This window comes from Vidua chalybeata, chromosome 5, assembly GCF_026979565.1.
Source record: "Vidua chalybeata isolate OUT-0048 chromosome 5, bVidCha1 merged haplotype, whole genome shotgun sequence".
NCBI lineage: Eukaryota > Metazoa > Chordata > Aves > Passeriformes > Viduidae > Vidua > Vidua chalybeata.
Genome location: NC_071534.1, coordinates 7159282 through 7179843, shown reverse-complemented (window position 1 = coordinate 7179843; position 20562 = coordinate 7159282). Strand labels below are relative to the sequence as shown.

The following is a 20562-nucleotide window of genomic DNA, read 5'->3' as shown; positions in this document are numbered from 1 at the left end:
AAGAAAATACACAGAAGTGCAAGAAGCGCAGTAGAAATTTATGATAAATTTTATTTGTGCTTGTAATGCAACATTTATCACTTTGGAGCTCTAAATGACAGATGAAGGGAGTAATCTAAGGTTACGATGTCACAAAGATGTGGTTTTCCTTCCGAGACAAAACCTTAACTCATGGAAAACTGGCACATTTTCCTCTTAATGGGCATCTTGAAGCACCTGCAGCTGGAAAGCCAAGTAGGAACTGAAATTCTAGGAGCAGACCATCCTTATAGAGAGGATGTCACCTTTTAATCTCTTGCTCTATTAATATAAGATTACGTTACCCCAGGAAAATGAAGCAGAGTTGGCTCATTTCTAATCGAGGTGGAGCTTATTTTAATATCACTGCTTCTACAGGCCCCAGCTCATTTTCTAATGGTTTTCCATATTTTAATTTCTATTTCCCATTTCTAGAACTTCACCAAATTTTTTAGTAGCTAACCAGCTACATAATCTAGAGCGAGATTACTTTCAAAGCTCCAAATGCCTCTTGCTGTAAAGCCTGAAACTGGGAAGACATGTGAAATTGAGACTACGTATACAATAACTCTTTTTGCAGGAGCAGGTAGGGAAAGCGTGTTAACTAAAATATTATTTATAGTGCACAGAACATAAGTCAAAACTCTGGAGTTTCTGTTGGTCAAACTGTCTAGCTAATAAATTCCCTCTTTCCTATCTTTAACTCTGTTTTCCTTTGGTATGGAAAATTGTTTCACCTCGGTGTGTAATGAATTCTGGCCTTTCATTGTGGTGTACCCATGTTGAACCTGCTCTTGACTGAGCATCCCCAGTCCCCCTGCTGTTCCTACCATGAATGCTGTGTTTCTAAAGCCTGGAGTTTGCTTCTCCTGGCAGTTTTTAAAGCTGTGACAGACCTGTGATCCAAAGTTTGACCATCTCAGCTCTGGAAACTGTTGCCTTCTCTTTGAGTGCCTTGGGGCCTGCATAGGACAGCACTAAATGTAAGCAATCAGGCACCCAAATTGTCAGTGCTGGTTTGCCTTCTGACCTTTTGCTTCTTTCATTAATCTTCACCAAAAAAAACCCAAACCTGGAGGTATCTGCTTACCCTACTTAGGGTAGTTTTAAAATAGAGATAAAATAAGAATAGGGGACTTCTGCTAAAATGTTGTTTTTATTGTCTTTAAAGATAGGTGTTTCTTCCTTTGCAAAAATGTGGTTAAGATCAATTTGTTGTGCAGCTTGCCCCAGCTGAGCCCTTCTATGCTGCCTAATGCCTGAACAAATAACTTCTTTGTTCACCACCATGATTTGCAGTCACATCTTCAAGTCTTTTTTGCTCCACATAATGTCTAAAATTCTCAGGACTTGAAAATAAAGTCTGGGATGCCCAGTCCCAGAGGAAATGTTATTCAGTCACTGCTTATTATAACTATGGGGTTATTGATCCTCAAAGTAGCGATTCTTTTGTATGCTTTTTTTTCCAGCTCAGCTTCTCTGTCCCTCCTCTGTTATTATGGTGAACTAATCTCACCAAATATTCCTTTTTTTTTTTTTTTTTTTTTTTGTGAAATGGAGCCACTTTGGCAGAAACACCCCTGTAGCATCTGGTTATCTCTCAGGGGCTGAAAAACTCTCTCTAATGCACTGTGTGCCTGCAACTCTTTCCTGACTGTCTTTAGCAGGCAAATCTTCAACGTTCACAGAGATGCTGAGGCTGCCTGCAAGGAATTGTGTGTTAGGAAAAAAAAAAATCAGCTTTAAGCCTGGGAAAGTGCAGAAATTGAGCAAACACAGCACTAAGTAGGAAAATGCCCATGAGCTCTACCAGTATCTTTGGCACTTGTCCATCCAGCTCCTTTCCAAAGCTCTGCCAAGCACAGGCCTGAGCCAATAATCTGAGCATATCTTCTGCTGTAACCCTACTGCACTTTGAGGCAAACATCTTTTTATAGTTCCAAGAATCTCTACAGTAAAGATTCCTACCCAGTCAGATCCGTTCAGCTTGCAGTTCATCATCATTAAAGCTCTAGGTGCAGGGGAAGTGCTGTGCCAGCATCCACTCATCCTTGATGTCCCTCCTGCCAGAAGCAGAGAGCTTCCTGGAGGGGGCCAGAAGCATCTGGGACTCTGGAGCAGAGTCTGAGCTGATGAAAAATCAACATTTTCCCCATAATTATATCTCTTTTCCTTTTGCATGATCTCATTACAGCCCACAACCCCAGTTTATTTATGAATGGCCTTTATTATCATGCCATACATCCATGGTCTCCATTTTAGGAGTTTGATGCTAGGGCAGCACTTTTCAGCTGAGTTGTAGAGACTTTTCCCTCCCCTCACTGGGACTTCTCATCACAGGCCTTACCCAAGTGCTCCAGCCATTGTTTATTGCAAAGCAGAGGGGTTTTGCTTGTGGTGCATAAATCACCAAGGAATTTGTGTTGAATTATTCTGCTGGATGCAGGCCTGTGACTGGAGTGAGATGATTTACTTACAGCTCTGCATTTCACAGACTTTGCCAGTCCTGTAGGAAGTGCTTCTCTCTGTCTCTCTTGGCAAGGGCTTGGTCTTATTTATCGTTGCTTGTATGAGAGATGGAATTTTAAACCAGTAGGTTTGGATTGTAGTGGTGAGAAAAAACAGATCCCTGCTTTCTGATAAACATAATTCCCAGGCTTCAGACCACTGTCCGAGCACTAGGATCCTCATTACCACCCAGATTCCTCCTGCAGTGGGATTTTCAAAAGCTAGATCCAGCAGAAGATGTGTATATCTACATCAGGACTGCAAAGTCAAGTCTCTGATGATTGAGGGTGCTGCACAACTTCCCAGGGTGTCCCGCTTTGACTGTGGAGTTTTGTAGGCAGTTAGAATTCCGTTTTCTTTGTGTTAAGAGCTGTCTCAGGCTAAGTTCAATAGTGCCTGAATGTTACCTAAATTTCACAGCCAAACTTGTATTTTTGAATGGACATGACTGACAGGTCCCACCCAAAAGAGGTGATGTCTTTGGAGGTGACATGTGTGTATTTTGATAGGAAATGGAAATTTGTTCTTTCAAACTGGAGGGAAAAAAAAGACAGAGGTGAGAGGCCACATGTGGAAACAGAAGTTGTGCACATTTAACTATTTACCTGCATATGAATATTTGTAGGAATCTACAGGTGTGTGTGGCTGGGAACTGCAGGGAGTAGAAAACAGCTGGTGTATTTGGTGGCTACAGGTCTGCTTATCTTTCTTGTAGAGCTGCTTTTAATGTCTTAGTCTCTGTAGAAGGTTCTGACTGTGGCTTACTGGGTTGAGAGAAAGTTCTTTTCTGGCTCCTGAGTGCTGACCAGGGGTCAGGACCAACCCATTTATGGTTATTCCCCCATGCTAAGATCTTTTGTATGAGGATCCTCTCTGTCCATAAGTTATATTAGGACAGGCCATGGCTTTGTCTGATCCAGTAACTTGTCTCTAGCATTGGACAAAACCAGGTTCACAAGGGAAGAGATTAAGAACTGGGCGCCACATAAAAATTATGCCCAGAAAAAAACAAGCTTAAGGAAAGCTTTCAATATGGCAAATCTGTGAACTTCCACAGTCAGTACAGAGAGCAGAAAAATTAAGATTTTGATGCTGTATTGAGCAGGGGGTAGGAAAAGGATGGAACCAGGCTCTTCTCAGCTGTGTCCTGTGACAAGAGGTGATGGGCACAAATGAGAGTGAGGTAGATTAGCCTGTAGTTCCATAGGTCCTTCTTCTTGCCCTTCCTGAAAATGGGGGTCACATTTGTTTTCCTCCAGCTTTTGGGCACTTCTCCCAATTGCCACCATCAATCAAAGTTTACCAAGAGCTGCCTTGCAATGACATCTGCCAGCTCCCTCAGCCCTCGTGGGTGCATCCCATCAGGACCTGCGGACATATGGATGTCCACTTTGCTTCAGTATTCCCTGACCCAATCCCCTTCCACCAAGGTGACTGAAAGATAATTTTTTATACTTGTTTTTAATTGGAAATGATACATCTGTTTATTAGCCACCAGATGGTATCTATCTGACAGCAGTAACACTGTGCAAGCACTAACAAGGACCTACTTATTAAAATAAAAACATGAAATGAATTTAGGCTCTGCAGTATGGGTTAGCTATATTAACTTGAAAAGCAAAAAAACTCTCATGAAATATTAGTTATTATAAATGAAAGATATTTAGGAAAAGATGCCAGTATTTGAGGTTCAAACTCTTGTTAAATGAGATGAATAAAATCATGCAAATTATCTTGTGGAAACTGGAGATTAGGGAAATGATGAGATGCAATGACCTCACATTTGTTCAAGTACAAAAAGGCAGAAAAACAAGTTGCAATAGGTACTAAAAAAATAGGAAATAAAAGACTAAGTAACCTCCTTTCCTAAAAGAAAGTCCAAAAGAAAGGCTGATTCATATGATATAGGTTACTCCTTATTTGTATTTGTTTCTTATAGAGAAAATATTGTCTGTATAACTGAATGAATTGCTTCTTATATAGAGTGTCACTTGGTGCCCTGAGTTGTTTATAAAATGAAACTTCCTTCTTCACAGGTAAGCTCTGATCGACTTTCATTAGCTTTGAATTAGCCTCAGGTAGCCATGGATTTTTAATTTTCCAGGTTGGGAAGGTTGCTGACTTTTTAAAAAATGCTAAATAAAGAGAACAAACTAAAGAAAGGTGAGGAGAGGCAGAGTGTCCATGGGTTGTCTTATGCATGAATTCTTGGATGTGACAGGCAAAGCACTGCATTGCTCCTGTTGAAAATGCCTTCCCTGAGCAAGGTGTGCCGCAGCTTCTGCAGGCTCAGGGACATTTAGAACTTTTTTACACTAAGCACATGACAGGAAACATCAACAGAATAATGTAATCAGGCACTTAATCCTTTCAAAGCTGTTCTGACGTTTTGTATTGTCCCAGAACAGAGAAGAGAATGCAATTACAGTGCCTCTGACTCCAGCATTGTGATGTTTGCTTATCCATTTGGCAGTTGTCAGCCTTAATTTCTGTCTCAGTCACATTACATGTCTACTTATTATGCTTCTATTGTTCTTTCTCCTACAGTCAGTAAACAAAGGCTTTTTTTCAGTTTATAATCCATCACCACAAGGTCTGCACTTTCAGCTGTATTCTGACAATTTCTTGGAATGGAAGCCTAAGGTTCGTGAATCTGTGAGGCTTAGAGAGTGGTTTGTTCTAGTTTTATTTCTTTTCAAGATAAAATTTGGCCTTTTGCTATTTTAAATTGCATTTAATACACAAATCCTGACTATTATTATTAATTATTATAATAAATTATTAATATTATTATTAATAATAATATTTCCCCAGGGTTTTTGAATACACTAGTATTTGAAAATTTTAATATCCCCTTCCTCTACAACATCAGATTCTCCCTGTTCCTCTGCTGAAGAGTAATTTTTCTTAAGAGCCAAAAATACTAGGGAAAAACACAGTTTTACCTCTAAGTAAAATTCGCAATTTCTTTTCTCCATGGAGTTGCAATATTTTGATAGTGGACTTTTTTTTCTCCTATAAGGAATCACAATTAAAATTCCACAGTGCCTTGAAAGAAATATATCTGTAATTTAGGTAAGTTTGACTCCAAACTTTTGTACCATTGGAGGACACAGCAAATATTTGTTAGGTAATGTTTTCAAACAAGAACTTTAATGACAGGGGCTTGATTAAATGGCTGTGGTGGCACATTTCTTCATTCTGTTTTCAGGGGAAAAGGGTCAGGTTCTAAACTCCATTCAAAACCACATTTTTAATCACTCTCTACTGGACATTCTTGATTTTTATGCCCAGTATAGGGGGAAAAAAAGTGCTTTTACCTTGGACAAAGTCTTCTTTCTTTGTTTTCTGTATGCAGAACCAGCTGGCCTTTCTAAAGGACATTTTCTTTCCTACCTCAAACTCGGATGCATTGCAATTTATCTGAGCTTCTGTAGTTGTTATTTTTCCCCCCTCTTAAAATTTTAATAAAAAAAGCTTTTTAGTCCCTTGGCATGTTGTTCCAAGTGGGATTGTCTTCTGCCAGGATCTTTTCTTGGCTTCCATATTGCTCCATTTGGTGCACTCTCTGTGTATCTGTATTTAGCAATGATATGTTCCTTCTTGAGACTGCCTGGATGGAACATGTGCTGTCAGGCACAACCCTGGTGGAAATCTCCAAGATCTCTGGATGCACAGCAGCCTCAATGCTGCTGCTGAGCAGTAATTCCACCCAGGTGTCCCAGATGGTTGTAATAAATGCTTGAATCTTGCCCTGAGAAAATTTTCAAGCGAAGAAAGAATGGCAAATCCAGAAAAGTTTGGACATAGGCAGCTCTACTTGGGGTGAAATCTTGGGGTGTTCAGTAATGTTCCTGATCATCTTGTAGTGACTGGGGCTTTCTCTATACTCCAGCACTCTTTCTGAAAGAAGTCTGCAGTTTTGAGATGGAAACTTTCTATGGTGGGAACTATTATCTCAGAATCAAAGGAAATATCTGTGTTCTGAACTTACCATGTGCTAGAATTTTCTTCTCACTTTCTAAGGGTAGTCACAGTTCTACCTGCAGCGTAATGGTAGATTTTCTTCTGGTTGCAGAAGCCCTGAAAGAATAAATTCTGTTCTGGGGGCTGTTGCTGAGGGTCAGAGAGGGAATGTGCACCTGGACAGGGAAAGAAAACTTTTAAAATAGCCTTGGCAGTAAAGATGTTGTGATATGAAACTAAACTGCTTGTCCTTCTCCCCAACAGCTGAAACACCAGAATTTCACCTCCAAACCATGCAAATAAGTTTATTTTGAAGGCATCAGTAATATGTGTGACTTGGTTGACCATTTGCACAGGGGAAACCTACCCTAGAGGCAGCTGTAAATCAGTTTCATTTTGCATAGAGACTATTGAATCTGAACGACTCCTCCACCAAAGGGATGGTGGAATGAAATGGAGACATGAAGTGACAGCTGGCCTAGAGTGGGCTATAGAAATTTAAAAACTGAAGGATTCTGCACAGATTTCCCAGTTAGGTGACTCAGTGTCCACAGCGCCTTTTTCTCGCTTTTTTAGCTTTGTTCCTGAACGTCTCCAGAGTTCTTTCCAGCGTGTGTCACGCACCACATGCTTTATTCACATTCCAGGTACCCGCACTTGTTTTCACAGAGTCAAAACTGAAGGGTTTTTTCCTTTTCTCTTTCTCCCTCCTTCTCCAAACCTTAGTCTATTTATAAATTGCACAACTTGGCACGGCAGCACTGTGACCAACGTGCGAGCAGAGGGTTTAATAATCAGTTATTCTGTTTGATGTTGGTTTTGCAACCCGACAGACCAAAGTACATTGCAGATGTCTGGTTGAAGTGTTATATGGGCGAAGGAGAGGGAACTGAGCCAACATTTCTGCTGTGGCCTTCTCAACACTTCTAATTCTGGGAGGGAATACACTTTCTACAGGTGGTTGTTGTTGGTGCTGCTGTTGGGAGTTTTTTTAATGCTGTTTCTGATAATCTGCTGGAAGAGCAGCACTTGTTCAGCTTGTTCAGGAGTTATGGGTAATTTGACCAAATCTTTCCTTAAAGACGTGATTCTTGTTCATGAGAACTCAGTACTTGGTAGGTGGCCATTTAATCAGGCTTTACAAAGTCCTCTAAAATGAAAGGCACAAAATTTCACCGTATAATGTATCAACACACAGAACAAAAGCCTTGGGTGCTGCTCCTGATAGGAGCAGTACACATTCTTTATCAAAGCCATTTGCCCTTTAGTTTGGGAATAACCCCTGCCTCCATGGAATATGTGTATATAAAGGGGCATTTCCCTAATGCAGAAATAAAGCTCACACAATGCCGGGGCACACTTTTTTTGTGACATTCTGCAGTATCCATGAGCACACTTTGGAAAGGATTAGTCCTTAGCTTTGCCTGGGTATATGTGAGGCAGATGTGGATTAGCTACTGAGGTAGGTCAAGACTCTGGTCTCAATTCTCCTCTTCTGCCATGCCAGCATAAATCATGGATAATTCCTATAGGATAATAAAATCAGACTGGTTTTATCCCAAAGTAAATGAGAGAACATGCCAAGTTCTTGTTGAAAAAATATAAAAATGTGTAAAAATACATTTTCTTGACTTATGTCTTCCTCTACCCTTGAAGCATACATTTTTTTCCCCTCTGTTCATTTACTACTAAATCCAGCAGCAGTGGCAGTAGATGTTGGTACAGGGGGTCACAGGTGTCTGCAGAGCCTTGACTGCTATTCAGAGGAACCAGAGAAGAGTTCTTGGGGTGAGTCAAAGAAAGGACATGGCTATGTCCTGTGTTCTTCTGACTTGATTAACTCATGTCTAAATTGTTCATTATGTTTCCAAGCTCTGTCATTGCTTCTCCTCAGATTATTTCACTTTCTGGGACATTGGTGGACTGAGCTTGGGCACAGCATCTTAATTATTTTCGTTTTTCAAAATAGTTAAGACACAAAACACAGTGCAGTTTTCTTCCTGACAACTGCATTTTTTCCATACTGCCAGGACATTGTTGAGCTCTTCTCACTTTCTTTTGGCATGGGTACAAATAGCAACCCTTCCCTTTATAGGTTACAGGTCACATTTATCACTGGAAGGCTTAAAAATTTGAGGGGAAGCCTCTTGAGCCATAAACTTCCCTGACCTTGATCAGCTACTCTTTAGTGCTGCTAGCATTTGAACTCTTTCTGTGCGAATCTGTGGTCCTTTGTCAAAAGAGCAGAGAGTTTTGATCAGCTTAGATTGTGGACAGTTTTTTTTGTGCCTGCTCTGACCTATTTGAAACACTTTACTAGCTGTGCCCATTGCCCACCTCTACAAACAAGGGAGCAGAAAGAAAATATTAGCAGGATAATCTCTCTCTGGTTCTCCTTTTCCTGCTTTAGTATCAAATTTAAGGTTGTCACTCCCCAGTCAGAAGGAAACTTGAGAGCAAATGGATTTTCCCTCTATCCTCTGCTGTTCCAACACCATTTCTGCTGTTTGTTGACTCACACAAGAGGCTTGAATAAAAACTTTAGGCCTTCTGGTTAGTTCTGTATTTCAATCAAGTATTCCTACTTTCACTTCATGTTTTAAAAAGTGCATTAAAGTGTGTGTATTAAACAAATTATACTAACAACATAGTATATTAACAAACAGGTATATTAAAAATATATCTTTATTTTCAAATGTGAAAATAAATATTCTTCTTATAATTATCACCAAAATTACCTGGCATGTGCCAGGTCAGAGGGCAGTCCCACAGTATATGGCTTATATTTGCAACACAAATATTTATATTTATCATTTCATAAAATATGCTATATCAAATAATGCCATATTGCCTTGTATTTTCTGCAAATCCATTATCCCAAGGTACTTCAAATCTTAACTTATTGCCATTCAAGCCACGCTGTGATGATTTCACTTGTGCTGTTTGGTAACTCATACAGTTTGTGGCTCCGGGTACCTTGCAGCATCAGGTGTAGGGGCTGTACTCTTTTCCTTGAAGATTCCTGAAATTTCCCAGCTTCTGGGTGCCATTCCCTCATACTGAAGATAACGTTGTCTGTGTATTTCCTCTAAATGCTTCTATTCTGCTTTTCCCTTTAGGATTGCATGCATCCTTTCTAAAGCATAAGCAAATTTGGTTAGACATGAGAAAATAGAAGCACTCATGGAAGGCAAAACTAAAATAGGCAGGATTGCACTGCCAGTTTTCCATGGGAGAGCCTGGAAGTGCAGAGTTAGCTGCAGCTGTGATGGTGTGAGAACAACAGCAGGATCTGTGGTAATAAAAATCCCTCACTGTTGCTTCCCTTATCCACTTCATCTGAGCTGGAAGTGACTGTGGAGGCTTGTCTTGCTATCCCTTGGTTCTCTGCCATGGTTGCACTCCTGCCCTGTCTCTCCTATGGTATGTCTGGCCCCTAGACCCAGCTTCTGGAGTAGAAAATTTCAGTTTGAGCCTCCAAAAGTCTCATTTAAGCATTTTCAGTAGGAATGATATAAATCTGGGGTGCTGAACTTAGATAAAACTTTCCTAAGGTAAATGGGATCAGAATAAATCTCAAACTGGGATTGTGCTCAACCTTTATGAGGACGTCGTCTTTCTTTTATTAGACATGACATCATGCATTTATTTTAATTTTTGCTGCTATCAAATTTTTGCTGCTGACTCACATTCCATGTCATGCCCTGAGTGCTCTCTTTGTAGCTGCTTTCTGTCCAACACTGCTCCATCTTCTTTGGCTTGTGAAATGTTTTTAACCTTGTTGGTTTTTATCTAAATTTTGGTGAATTCTTGAGTTCTCTGAAGCTCTGTGGGTTTTGCAATATTTGTAATCACTCCTAACTGTACTTTGGAATGATCAGTGAGGTTCATCCATGCTTAGTTTACTTCTTGCAGTGTGATTCATGAAGATACTGGGCTGAGTTCTACCACTTATTTATCAACATCTGCAGTGGGCTGTTCCTCAGAGCAGACACTGTTTTTTCTAACCAGCTGTCCAGGGGCTGTTAACCTGACAAAATTATTCTTTCTGAAAAGACAGTGCTAAGTGTGCAAGTAAACTTTCCTCCTTTAGCAGCAGTTCCAGATTAGTCATCTTTTAAGATACTAGAGGATGTTGTCAGTATGGTCCCATAGATGTTATTTCTATGACTCTCACTAACTGAATCCAGGAGTACAGCAGAGGCAAAAATTAATGTGCTCCTCTGAGGCGCCAAGTATTTTCCAATGTTTCCTCCTATTTCACTGACTTCTTTTAAGAGATGCGAAGACCACAGTTTTCTCTGAAAAGATATATATTGCAATGATACCTGCTTATTTCAGCTCAGGAGAATGATCCAGGACTGTCTTTAACTTTGCAGAACAGAGAAGCCCAAACTGACAAATGGCTAAATCATCCCCTTCATTTGTTCCTATTGTCTTCAAGATCCTCAGGGTTTTCATTCATGTCTTTCACAATTTGAATTTTAACTTTCTGGTACTCTTTAGTAGCTGTAAAACACATTTTAAACTTATATCCTTGACATGTGGCTTTTCTTTTTTTTTTTTTTTCCTCTTTTTCAGGAAGTATTTTGGAGAAAAGATAGGACTTTATTTTGCATGGCTGGGTTTATACACAGAATTCCTCATTCCATCTTCAGTAGTTGGGATTATTGTATTTCTATATGGATGTATAACCATTGAAAGTGACATTCCTAGGTAAGCTTATCTGTGATCCATGGTTTTTTGTTTGAAAATTATAAGATTGTGCTTTTTCTTATTAATCTGTAGTGAGAATAACCGTTTTAGCTTGTCTGAAGAGCAGTGATGTATAATTGCCAGCCCTGTGATCATTACAAACACAGAGGGATTGAAGAGGTATTTGAAGGGCACACATTTATTTGACTGGTTAGTGTCTCACTTCCTGAAACAGAAATGTGAAGTGAGTCCAGTGTATTGAGTTCGTTTTCTGAGAAATTAATTTGCTTTTTATGATTGCACACGGCTCACTGCTCAATCAGAAAGTCATTACGTAAAAGTCACTGAAATTAATGCAAACACTGTCCACAACTCTTGGAACACTTGATTCCCATTAAAATCAGGCCATTTGTACAAGTAAGATGAACAATAGTTACAAGACTTGGCAAATGTCAGCAGATCAAAAGATGTGATTCTGCCCCTCTGCCCTGCTCTGCTCAGCCCCCCCTGCAGAGCTGCCTCCAGCCCTGGGATCCCAGCACAGGAAGGACAGGGAGCTGCTGGAGCCAGGCCAGAGCAGGGACACCAAGGGGATCAGAGGGATGGAGCAGCTCTGCTGGGAGGAAAGGCTGAGGGAACTGGGATTGTTCAGCCTGGAGAAGAGAAGGCTTTGGGGTGACCTCACTGTGGCCTTGCAGTGCCTGAAGGGAGCCCACAGGAAAGATGGAGAGAGACTCTGGACAAGGGCCTGGAGTGACAGGACACAAGGGAATGGCTTCACACTGACAGAGAGCAGGTTTAGAATGAATGTCAGGAAGGAATTCTTCCCTGTGAGGGTGCTGAGGCCCTGGCACAGGTTTTCCAGGGAAGCTGTGGCTGCCCCATCCCTGGCAGTGTCCAAGGCCAGGCTGGATGTGGCTCTGAGCAACCTGGGATAGTGGCAGGTGTCCCTGCCCATGGTGGGAGATGGAACTGGATGATCTTTAAGGTCCCTTCCAACGCAACCCATTCTATGATTCTATATTTAGTCTTCACAGGGTTCCCCTTCTAGACAAAAATAATGTTGAGTTTTGTGTATCCTGAGGGGAATATGCTACACAAAAATTGCCAAAGTGACATTGTGATGTTAATGTCTACTTCCCAGTAGGAAAAAAAAAAAAAAAAATCATTCCTGTGAGTTGTCTGTGTCCGATTTCTGCTGGAGACAGGATACTGCAGTACTCGTATTCTGATCACACTCATGCCAGTCCCTGAACTGACAGCTTTTAAAATCACTGCAGTAGGACAAGGTTACTGATAAGTAAATGATGAACAGCACCACATCTGAGGCAGGGTCTGTTTTCTTAGCTTGATCTGAATAAATCTTGGTGCTTGTCGGGGTGAAAGCTTGTGCTAACATTTAAACTGTAGTGAGATTTATGGATGATATGTATCTGCAGCACCCTCTGCTGCCTTTTGAAATAGAGAATTACTGTAACAACGTGAGAGCTGGAAACAGCTGCATGCTTTTCAAACCATATAATATAAACATATTCATAATACAGCTTGATTTGTCCTTTTTTTTTTTTTTTTCATTTGAAGTCATAAGGAAAAACCTATTTCAGGATGGTCCATATAGGAGCAATCATAATCACCATATGCCAGCTATCATTGAAATAATGTGGCAACTCAGCTCATGATCCTGGCAAGGACATTTGAGATTTACACTACTCAGTTCACCTAAGTGAGACTGTGCAGGTACAAAAGGCTTTCACATCCAAACCTCATGGAAAATACTGAAAGCATTCTCAGCCCTGACAAGAAGTGTTTGGCCTGTTAAAGTGATACTGATAATGGTTTTTTTCCAAAGATTTTTAGAATCTGAATACATACATAGCAAATAAAACTGAGAATCAAAATAACAACCTTATAGTAAAGATCTTAAAATCTGTAAAATATCTTTTTTCTCATATTTTTGTACCACCATATAAAAAAATGTATATTTTAACAACAGTGCTGAATTTCCTCTGAGACCATTTCAGTCTTTTTTTTCAGTGATTTAAATCTGATCTGTATCAAATCATGTAACTGACTGCAGAGATGCAAACTCCACTTTTGTGTTTGAATTTTGGTTTTTTAGTGTGGTTAACCTCAATCTTCAGTGATGTTGTCTTCTTTAACTCCCTAATACAATGCAGTGATCAGTCTGGTTGAGTGTTGCATCATTTTCCTGTTGGCAAGGTGCCTATAAGGGTTTCAAAAATTACTATCCATGAATAGGCAAAATTACTATCCATGAAAAGGCAATGAACCTTGAGGTATTCTGGTTTGAAAACAAAACCAGTGAGAGACTCCAAGTCAGAAATACAATTTTTTAGGAAAAGTGAAAAAGAAAACAAAATACATGCAATAATACAAAAGCAAAACCACTAACAGAGTCAGAAGAGAACCTGACACCCTTTTTGGTCAGGGTATTGGTAGCAGTCCAAATTGGAATGGCTGCAGTCCTCCTGGAAATCCAGCAGAAAAGCCTGAGGCTGGTGTCCCAAATACCCAGATTATATCCAGGTAGGAATGCTTGGCTCCTCCCTCTGGGCAGAGCATCTAACAATGAGATGTTACTGTTTTTATCAGTGACATTCAATGGCCCATTATCAGCTGATGTCTCTTGGGAGGGAAAATTGGTTGTGAAAGAGATAAGAAACAACTGCCCACTTAACAGGAGACAACTGCCATACAGATGGCAAATGGAATACATCTTGCCTTTCAATCTGGGACGTGAGAAAACACACAGCTCCTGCTCTCTGCAAGTACAGGCCACAGATACTGCAGACAGCTTGTAATAGCTGTGATGTGCTGCTCAATATCAGTACTGCACATCCACAGTTTCTGAGCTGGGATACTGAGACGACCCTGTGCCCTTGTCTGTCACAGCAAAGAGATGTGTGACCAGCGCAATGCCTTCACCATGTGCCCCCTGTGTGACAAGTTCTGTGATTACTGGAACCTCAGCTCTGCCTGTGCCACTGCTCGAGCAAGTCACTTGTTTGACAACCCTGCCACGGTTTTCTTCTCCATCTTTATGGCTCTCTGGGGTGAGTATAGCTTTGCAAGCTAACAGTGCCGTTTGATGTTTGGACTCTTCACAGCATAGCAAAGTGCTGTTTGATTGAATGTGATCCCTATGGCTTTTGGAAGCTGGCAATCATTAGAAGGCCAGGGAGAACTGTTTGTGTTGAGACTGGGGAAAGCAATATCACTGTCAACAGCAAGCTCTGGAATAAATGGAGTTGTATAGTTCAGGGAAGAAAAAAATGTTTTTTCTTCCTCTACTGCTGTGTTTAGAATCACAGAGTTGTCAAGTCTGGAAAAGATCTACAAGATCATCGAGTCCAGCCATTGACTGATCTCCACTTGTCAACTAAACCAGAGCACTGAGTGCCATGTTCAGGTGTTTATTAAACATCTCCAATGATGGTGACTCCACCACCTCCCAATACCAATGGGAAGAAATTCTTCCTGATGTCTAACTTGAACCTCCCCTGGCACATCTTGAGGCCATTTTCTCCACAGAGGAAATTATGCCATTAAAGGCACTTCTAAACTTTGCCATGTTTTTGCTAATTTATCTTTATTTTCCATCAACATGTCACACCCTTTTAACACCTTCTGCATTTGGAGACAGAATGTATTTGAGAATTGGTACAGAGCAGACAACTGAAAGGGTCTAATTTAAGCATAGTCCCACTACCTTGTGGGACAATTCAGTCACATAATTTTATCAAAACTTTATGGGATTCCAAGAGCAATGGGAATATTTTAATTTTAATATATTTTAGAATATCCCATTTAAACAAGCTTGCTTTTCTTTAATGGTAAATATCCCTGTCTCCATGAGGATATCAAACCACTTCATAAACATAAATTAATGCATTGCAGTATTACTCTTATTGTTTCTGGCCTCACCTCTGCTCTGTGTGTGTACTGTGCCTGCATGAATTATTGCTGGTATTATGCTCTCCTTTACTCTAGGGCTTGTTTATTGTGAAAGTTAAATGTGTTATTGCTACTGTAAAATGATTTTTTTATTTCCCTATTCATTGTTCCCAAAATGAAATTATCATCTTAATATGAAACTGAGCAAATATGTTATTCCATTATAGCCATCCCTCAGCAACTAGTGTGTTATTCTTTGCAAGCCTATTAAGATTTTACAGCTTGTTTTAGAAAGGACTGATTGGTGGCTTGGCATTGGGTGAGGACAGCAGAAAGTTTTTAAGGAACTTGCAGACAGAACAGATAATGGAAGCAAGAAGCATTTATTTACCAGTTCCTGGAAGCCCTAGAGCAAACGTTAGAGAGAATTATGACTGAGAAATAGAAAAAAAGAGGATTAATTTATAGACTATCAGAAGAATTCATTTTACCACTTCAGATTACAGGGTAGACTGGCAGATTGTCACCTGCTGCTGTGAAGCTTAAGATAAATAAAATACCATTTTCCTGACAAAGAAACTCTACTGTAAACTGGCATCTATGCAAATGAGAATTGCCACTGAACCTCATCCAGAACAATTGTATTTTAGTATCAGCAATGCAACGTGCAAAAGAAAATGTTGATATATCCTTGCACTAAGACAAATTAGTAGAATCTGTTATGGAACAGAACAGGACAAAAAGTTCCATATGCACTGCTTTTAAAAAAAGGCATGTAAGAATAACAAAATTCTTTCAGATCTGTAGCCCTCCTCCAAAAAAATGTTTCCCACAGATTAGAAAAGTCTGTTCTTGGGACCATGATAACTGAGCTTGTCAGTTCAAGAAAATGCAGCCGGCACACACAAAGAGCAGCAAAGCGAAATAATGGAGCCTTTACTAACTCTGCCCAGCTTTCCTATTAAGTATTAGATTACACCAGATTTTGCTGCCCTACTACTAGAGGCTGTGCTGGTTATATCTAGAGCTCAGTCTGTTGAATGGCAGAGCTCACACACACACACACCTATTCCAGGTGTATATTTAAAAGAGCAAACTAAGGTGATCTGGGCCAGCTTCATTTCATGAGGGTGTTGTGCACAGAAATTATTTTGTCTTGCTTGTCTTCTCCCATTCTTCAGAAAGCAGAAGGCTTTCTATGGTAAATATCTCCAAAGGAATCATGCTTTTAGTAGCTGATCCTGATTCCTCATGAAGTGTCTTTGTGATTCCAGCAGTCCTGCTGCAAGTGTCCATATTCACAGTAATGCCTGGCTGACTGGGCTTGGTGTTCTGGTGATACTGGTGTTCTGGTGATGAATTTCAGTGTCAGATGCCTTTATTAGAAGTTTTACAGAATCACAGAATGATTTAGGTTGGAAGGGATCTTAAAGCTCATTCAGTTCCAACTGTCCTGTCATTGGCAGGGACACCTGCCACTATCCCAGGTTGCTCAGAGCCACATCCAACCTGGCCTTGGACATTTCCAGGGATGGGACAGCCACATCTTCTCTGAAAAACCTGTGCTAGGGCCTCACCACCCTCACGAAGAAGAATTTCTCCCTAATATCCAATCCAAACCTCCTCTCTGTCAGTTTAGTTTTTCTGCTGGTGTAAGTCAGTGCGGACGTGCTGATTTCAGAGCAGCTGCTGCATCAAGCCAAGTAGGTTCTCTTAGAGCTAAATGTGGAACTGAGTTTTTTTATAACAGGAAAGAATGGAATGAGTAATAGCACCCTATAAAATAACCAAATGTTTTTGTATTTAGGATATCTAAAAACCCTTGAATTTTCAAACCATGCTAAATATAGCTTTTATATGTCCTCTCTTCTATAAGGGAGGAACACAGATACCAACCTTGTTGCTAATATCTGGATTTGCTTTCGGTGTGCTGCCAGTCCTATCTTTAACTTATATTTATTTCTTATATGAGGAGATGATACCTGTGAAGAAAATATTTGCAGCTAACTGTTGGGATAGATTATGATTTGTAAGAGGCAGGTTATTTTCACATAGTTCCCACTTTTCTCAGTGTTATCTGACAGTTTAGATGCAGTCAAGGGAAGTTGATCTGATTCTCCACTGCTATCTGTCTTGTGGGGCTATGCGCAAGATGTTCAAAGTGATCTAACAGTATTTTTCACCCACTGAAAAAGTGAGGTGAAGCATAAGAAAATGGAAAACAGTGCCCCCAGTTGTTTATAGGTATAGCTTTTAATTATGAGCAACTAGGGAAAGGGCTATACTGAGGAAACAGTAATTATGAGAGGACAGCCAGGAGACTGTAAATATGGGACAACAGTAAAATATCTGTTCCTTCTTATTAGTAAAAAAGGAGAGGCAGGAGGCTGAACCAGGGACCAGTCCTTTAGGGCAAAATCACCATGTCTATAGGGGTAAAAAGCATTTAACTACACCATTGTAATATATTTCAAAATATCTTTTTCTACATCTTGCTGTGGATCCTAGTTATCTCAGTAGGAGGCTAAACCTACCTCAGAATGCTTCATGGTGAATTAAGAAAGATGATGTCTTCCATGGATACCCGCAGTTATGGATTCAGTTCTATTCCACAAGAACTTAACATTGGCTCTGGACAACCCATGTTCCATCTTTCTGTATTTTATTTTTAAAAGACAGTGATTATTGTCCCAGTGTTTTGCTTGCATTCTTTCTTTAAAGCAGGGCCTGAGGCTGTTTTTTAGTTCTTAATTTTAAAGGGTCTAGCATGATGGGATTCAAATATCAATTGAAGCTTACAAGTAACACAAACATTTGCTACAATGATTTGGACTCATTTTTTAAATTTTTAAATTTGTTTAATTCCTTTTAAAGCGACCATGTTCCTTGAACAATGGAAGCGTTTGCAGATGAGATTGAGTTACTTCTGGGATCTAACTGGACTGGAAGAAGAAGAGGTAAGTCTCCTTTCCCTGGGCTAATTTACTGTGTTAATTGTTCTATATATGCATATCATATAAGCACTGATGTATAGATGTCTCACTAGCGTTCTCCAGCCCAATGCAGTTTGTGACTGTGTTTAGATAAAGAACTATAACTGATACAGTCTTGAATATCAATGTTTATTTAGGAAATCCTCACCTATATCATACTGTTCAGCTGTTAATAATGTTAACTTATTAACTTCAGTTAATAATGTTAAATTATAAACTCCAGTTCTGAAGTTAATAATGAATGTTGAAAAGGATTATAAGGTAAGAGAAGATCATGTTTTGCTGAGAATGCCCATATGCCATCATACAGTGTGCAATAACACAATGACAATGAATAAATACTTTGTCATGTTACTTCATTATGTATAACAAGAATTCTTTGTGATGATGACAGCCACAGGTCACAATTTTTGCATCGAGGTCTGGGTCACATCTATGATGCGTTAGGTACTCCATCCTGACCTCAAGGTGCTCACCAACAGAGCTGTTTCAAAACAATAAATGGTGTGTATTTCTACAAAAAGAGCTTTCCAATGAGCCATGGGGTCTCCAGCCATAACCTGAAGTAACTGAAAATGAGGCATACTTTTTTATTGGTATTTATAATGCCCCTAATTTTGTTCTTAGTTCCATCCTTTGGTTTGCTCTAATGACTCTCTCATCCAAGGATTCATTTCTAACCCTGACTAAAGAGAGTGCAGTTACTAAAATTATAAATAAATATCATACGAAGAACAGGTAGACTTTGGACTTTCTCCTGGCATTAGATGCTGAGATGTCTGTAGAACAGGGTCATATTCTGTAATTCAGAACCGTCTTGGTTTGCCGGGAGGATTTGAATCCATTTCTTCTCTTCATGTTCCAGCATCGTTCCTTAAACAACAGGCCACCTACAAGTCTTTAGCCCTGCTAGGTGAGCTCAATTCAAACAGGAGATTTATAATAGGAGCAAATACCATAGGGGAAAAACAAGCTGACATATGGACTTCATGATATAGGATGGTAGTGATGTTATTCCTCTATTTCCTATTTCCCAGATCAAAATATTTGGATAAAACAAAAAGATAACACTGAGAACAGAGAGCACGGTCCAGTATTCCTTTTCTTCCATCACTATCCCGTAATGCAGAAAAATTCCTTCACTGCTGATTTGGCAACAACCTCCTCTCTTTTGTATCTGTTCCTCAGCTTTTTCATGACTCTCTCTCCTGTTATGATGTGGATGATGCTCACAGACCAACCTGCTCTCCTTTTATGGCCAGTGACCCATCTGGTGGATGCAGGAAAGGCTGTGGATGTGTCTATTTGGACTCCAGCAAGGCCTTTGACACTGTCACCCACAGCACACTCCTGGAAAGGCTGCAGCCCACGGCTTGGACAGGAGCACTCTGTGCTGGGTTAGGAACTGGCTGGATGGCCAGGCCCAGAGAGTGGTGGTGAACGGTGCTGTATCCAGCTGGGGACAGTCACCAGTGGTGTCCCTCAGGGGTCTGTACTGGGACCAGTTCTGTTTAATATCTTTATTGACAAGATGGATGAAGGGATTGCGTCTTTCATTAGTGAGTTTGCGGGCGACACTTAAGCTAGGATTGTGTGTCAATCTGTTGGAGGGTAGGAGGGCTCTGCAGGGAGACTTGGAATGGTTGAATGGATGGGCTGAGTCTAACAGGATGAAGTTTAATAAGTCCAAGTGCCGAGTCCTGCATTTTGGCCACAATAACCCCCTGCATCGCCACAGGCTGGGGATGGTGTGGCTGGCAGTGCCCAGGCAGAAAGGGACCTGGGGGTGCTGGTTGACAGCCAGCTGAACATGAGCCAGCAGTATGCCCTGGTGGCCAAGAAAGCCAATGGCTCCTGGCCTGGATCAGGAATGGTGTGGCCAGCAGGAGCAGGGAGGTCATTCTCCCCCTGTACTCAGCACTGGTGAGGCCACACCTGGAGTGCTCTGTCCAGTTCTGGCCCCTCGGTTTGGGAAGGACGTCAAGACACTTGGACACATCCAGAGGAGGCAACGAGGCTGGTGAGGGGCTGGGAACACAAGCCCTGTGAGGAATGGCTGAGGGAGCTGGGGCTGTTTAGCCTGGAGAAAAGGAGACTCAGAAGTGACCTTATTACTCTCTACAACTTCCTGAAAGGTGGCTGTGGTCAGGTGAGGGTTGGTCTCTTTCTCCAGGCAGCAACTGACAGAACAAGAGGACACAGTCTTAAGCTACGCCAAGGGAAATATAGGTTGAATATTAGGAAAAAAAATTCTTTTTTACAAAAAGAGTGATAAAGTACTGGAATGGTCTGCCCGGGGAGGTAGTGGAGTCAACATCCCTGGATGTGTTTAAAAAAAGACTGGATATGGCACTCAGTGCCATGGTCTAGGTGTCAGGGCATGGGCTGAACTTGATGATCTTGGCGGTCTTTTCCAACTTAGTGATTCTGTGATTTTTGTAACTCAAGTTCATCACTCACAGTACAA

At 40.6% G+C, this 20562-nt stretch overlaps 1 protein-coding gene across 1 annotated transcript in view; it reads left to right on the top strand.

The window, feature by feature from the left end:
* ANO2 (anoctamin 2) overlaps nucleotides 1–20562 on the top strand; it is a 138548-nt gene that overhangs the window by 38811 nt on the left and 79175 nt on the right. The window contains exons 10-12 of the mRNA XM_053942726.1: nucleotides 11074–11208; nucleotides 14101–14261; nucleotides 17977–18059. Coding sequence (XP_053798701.1) covers nucleotides 11074–11208; nucleotides 14101–14261; nucleotides 17977–18059 — 379 coding nt within the window. The remainder of the gene's footprint in view (nucleotides 1–11073; nucleotides 11209–14100; nucleotides 14262–17976; nucleotides 18060–20562) is intronic.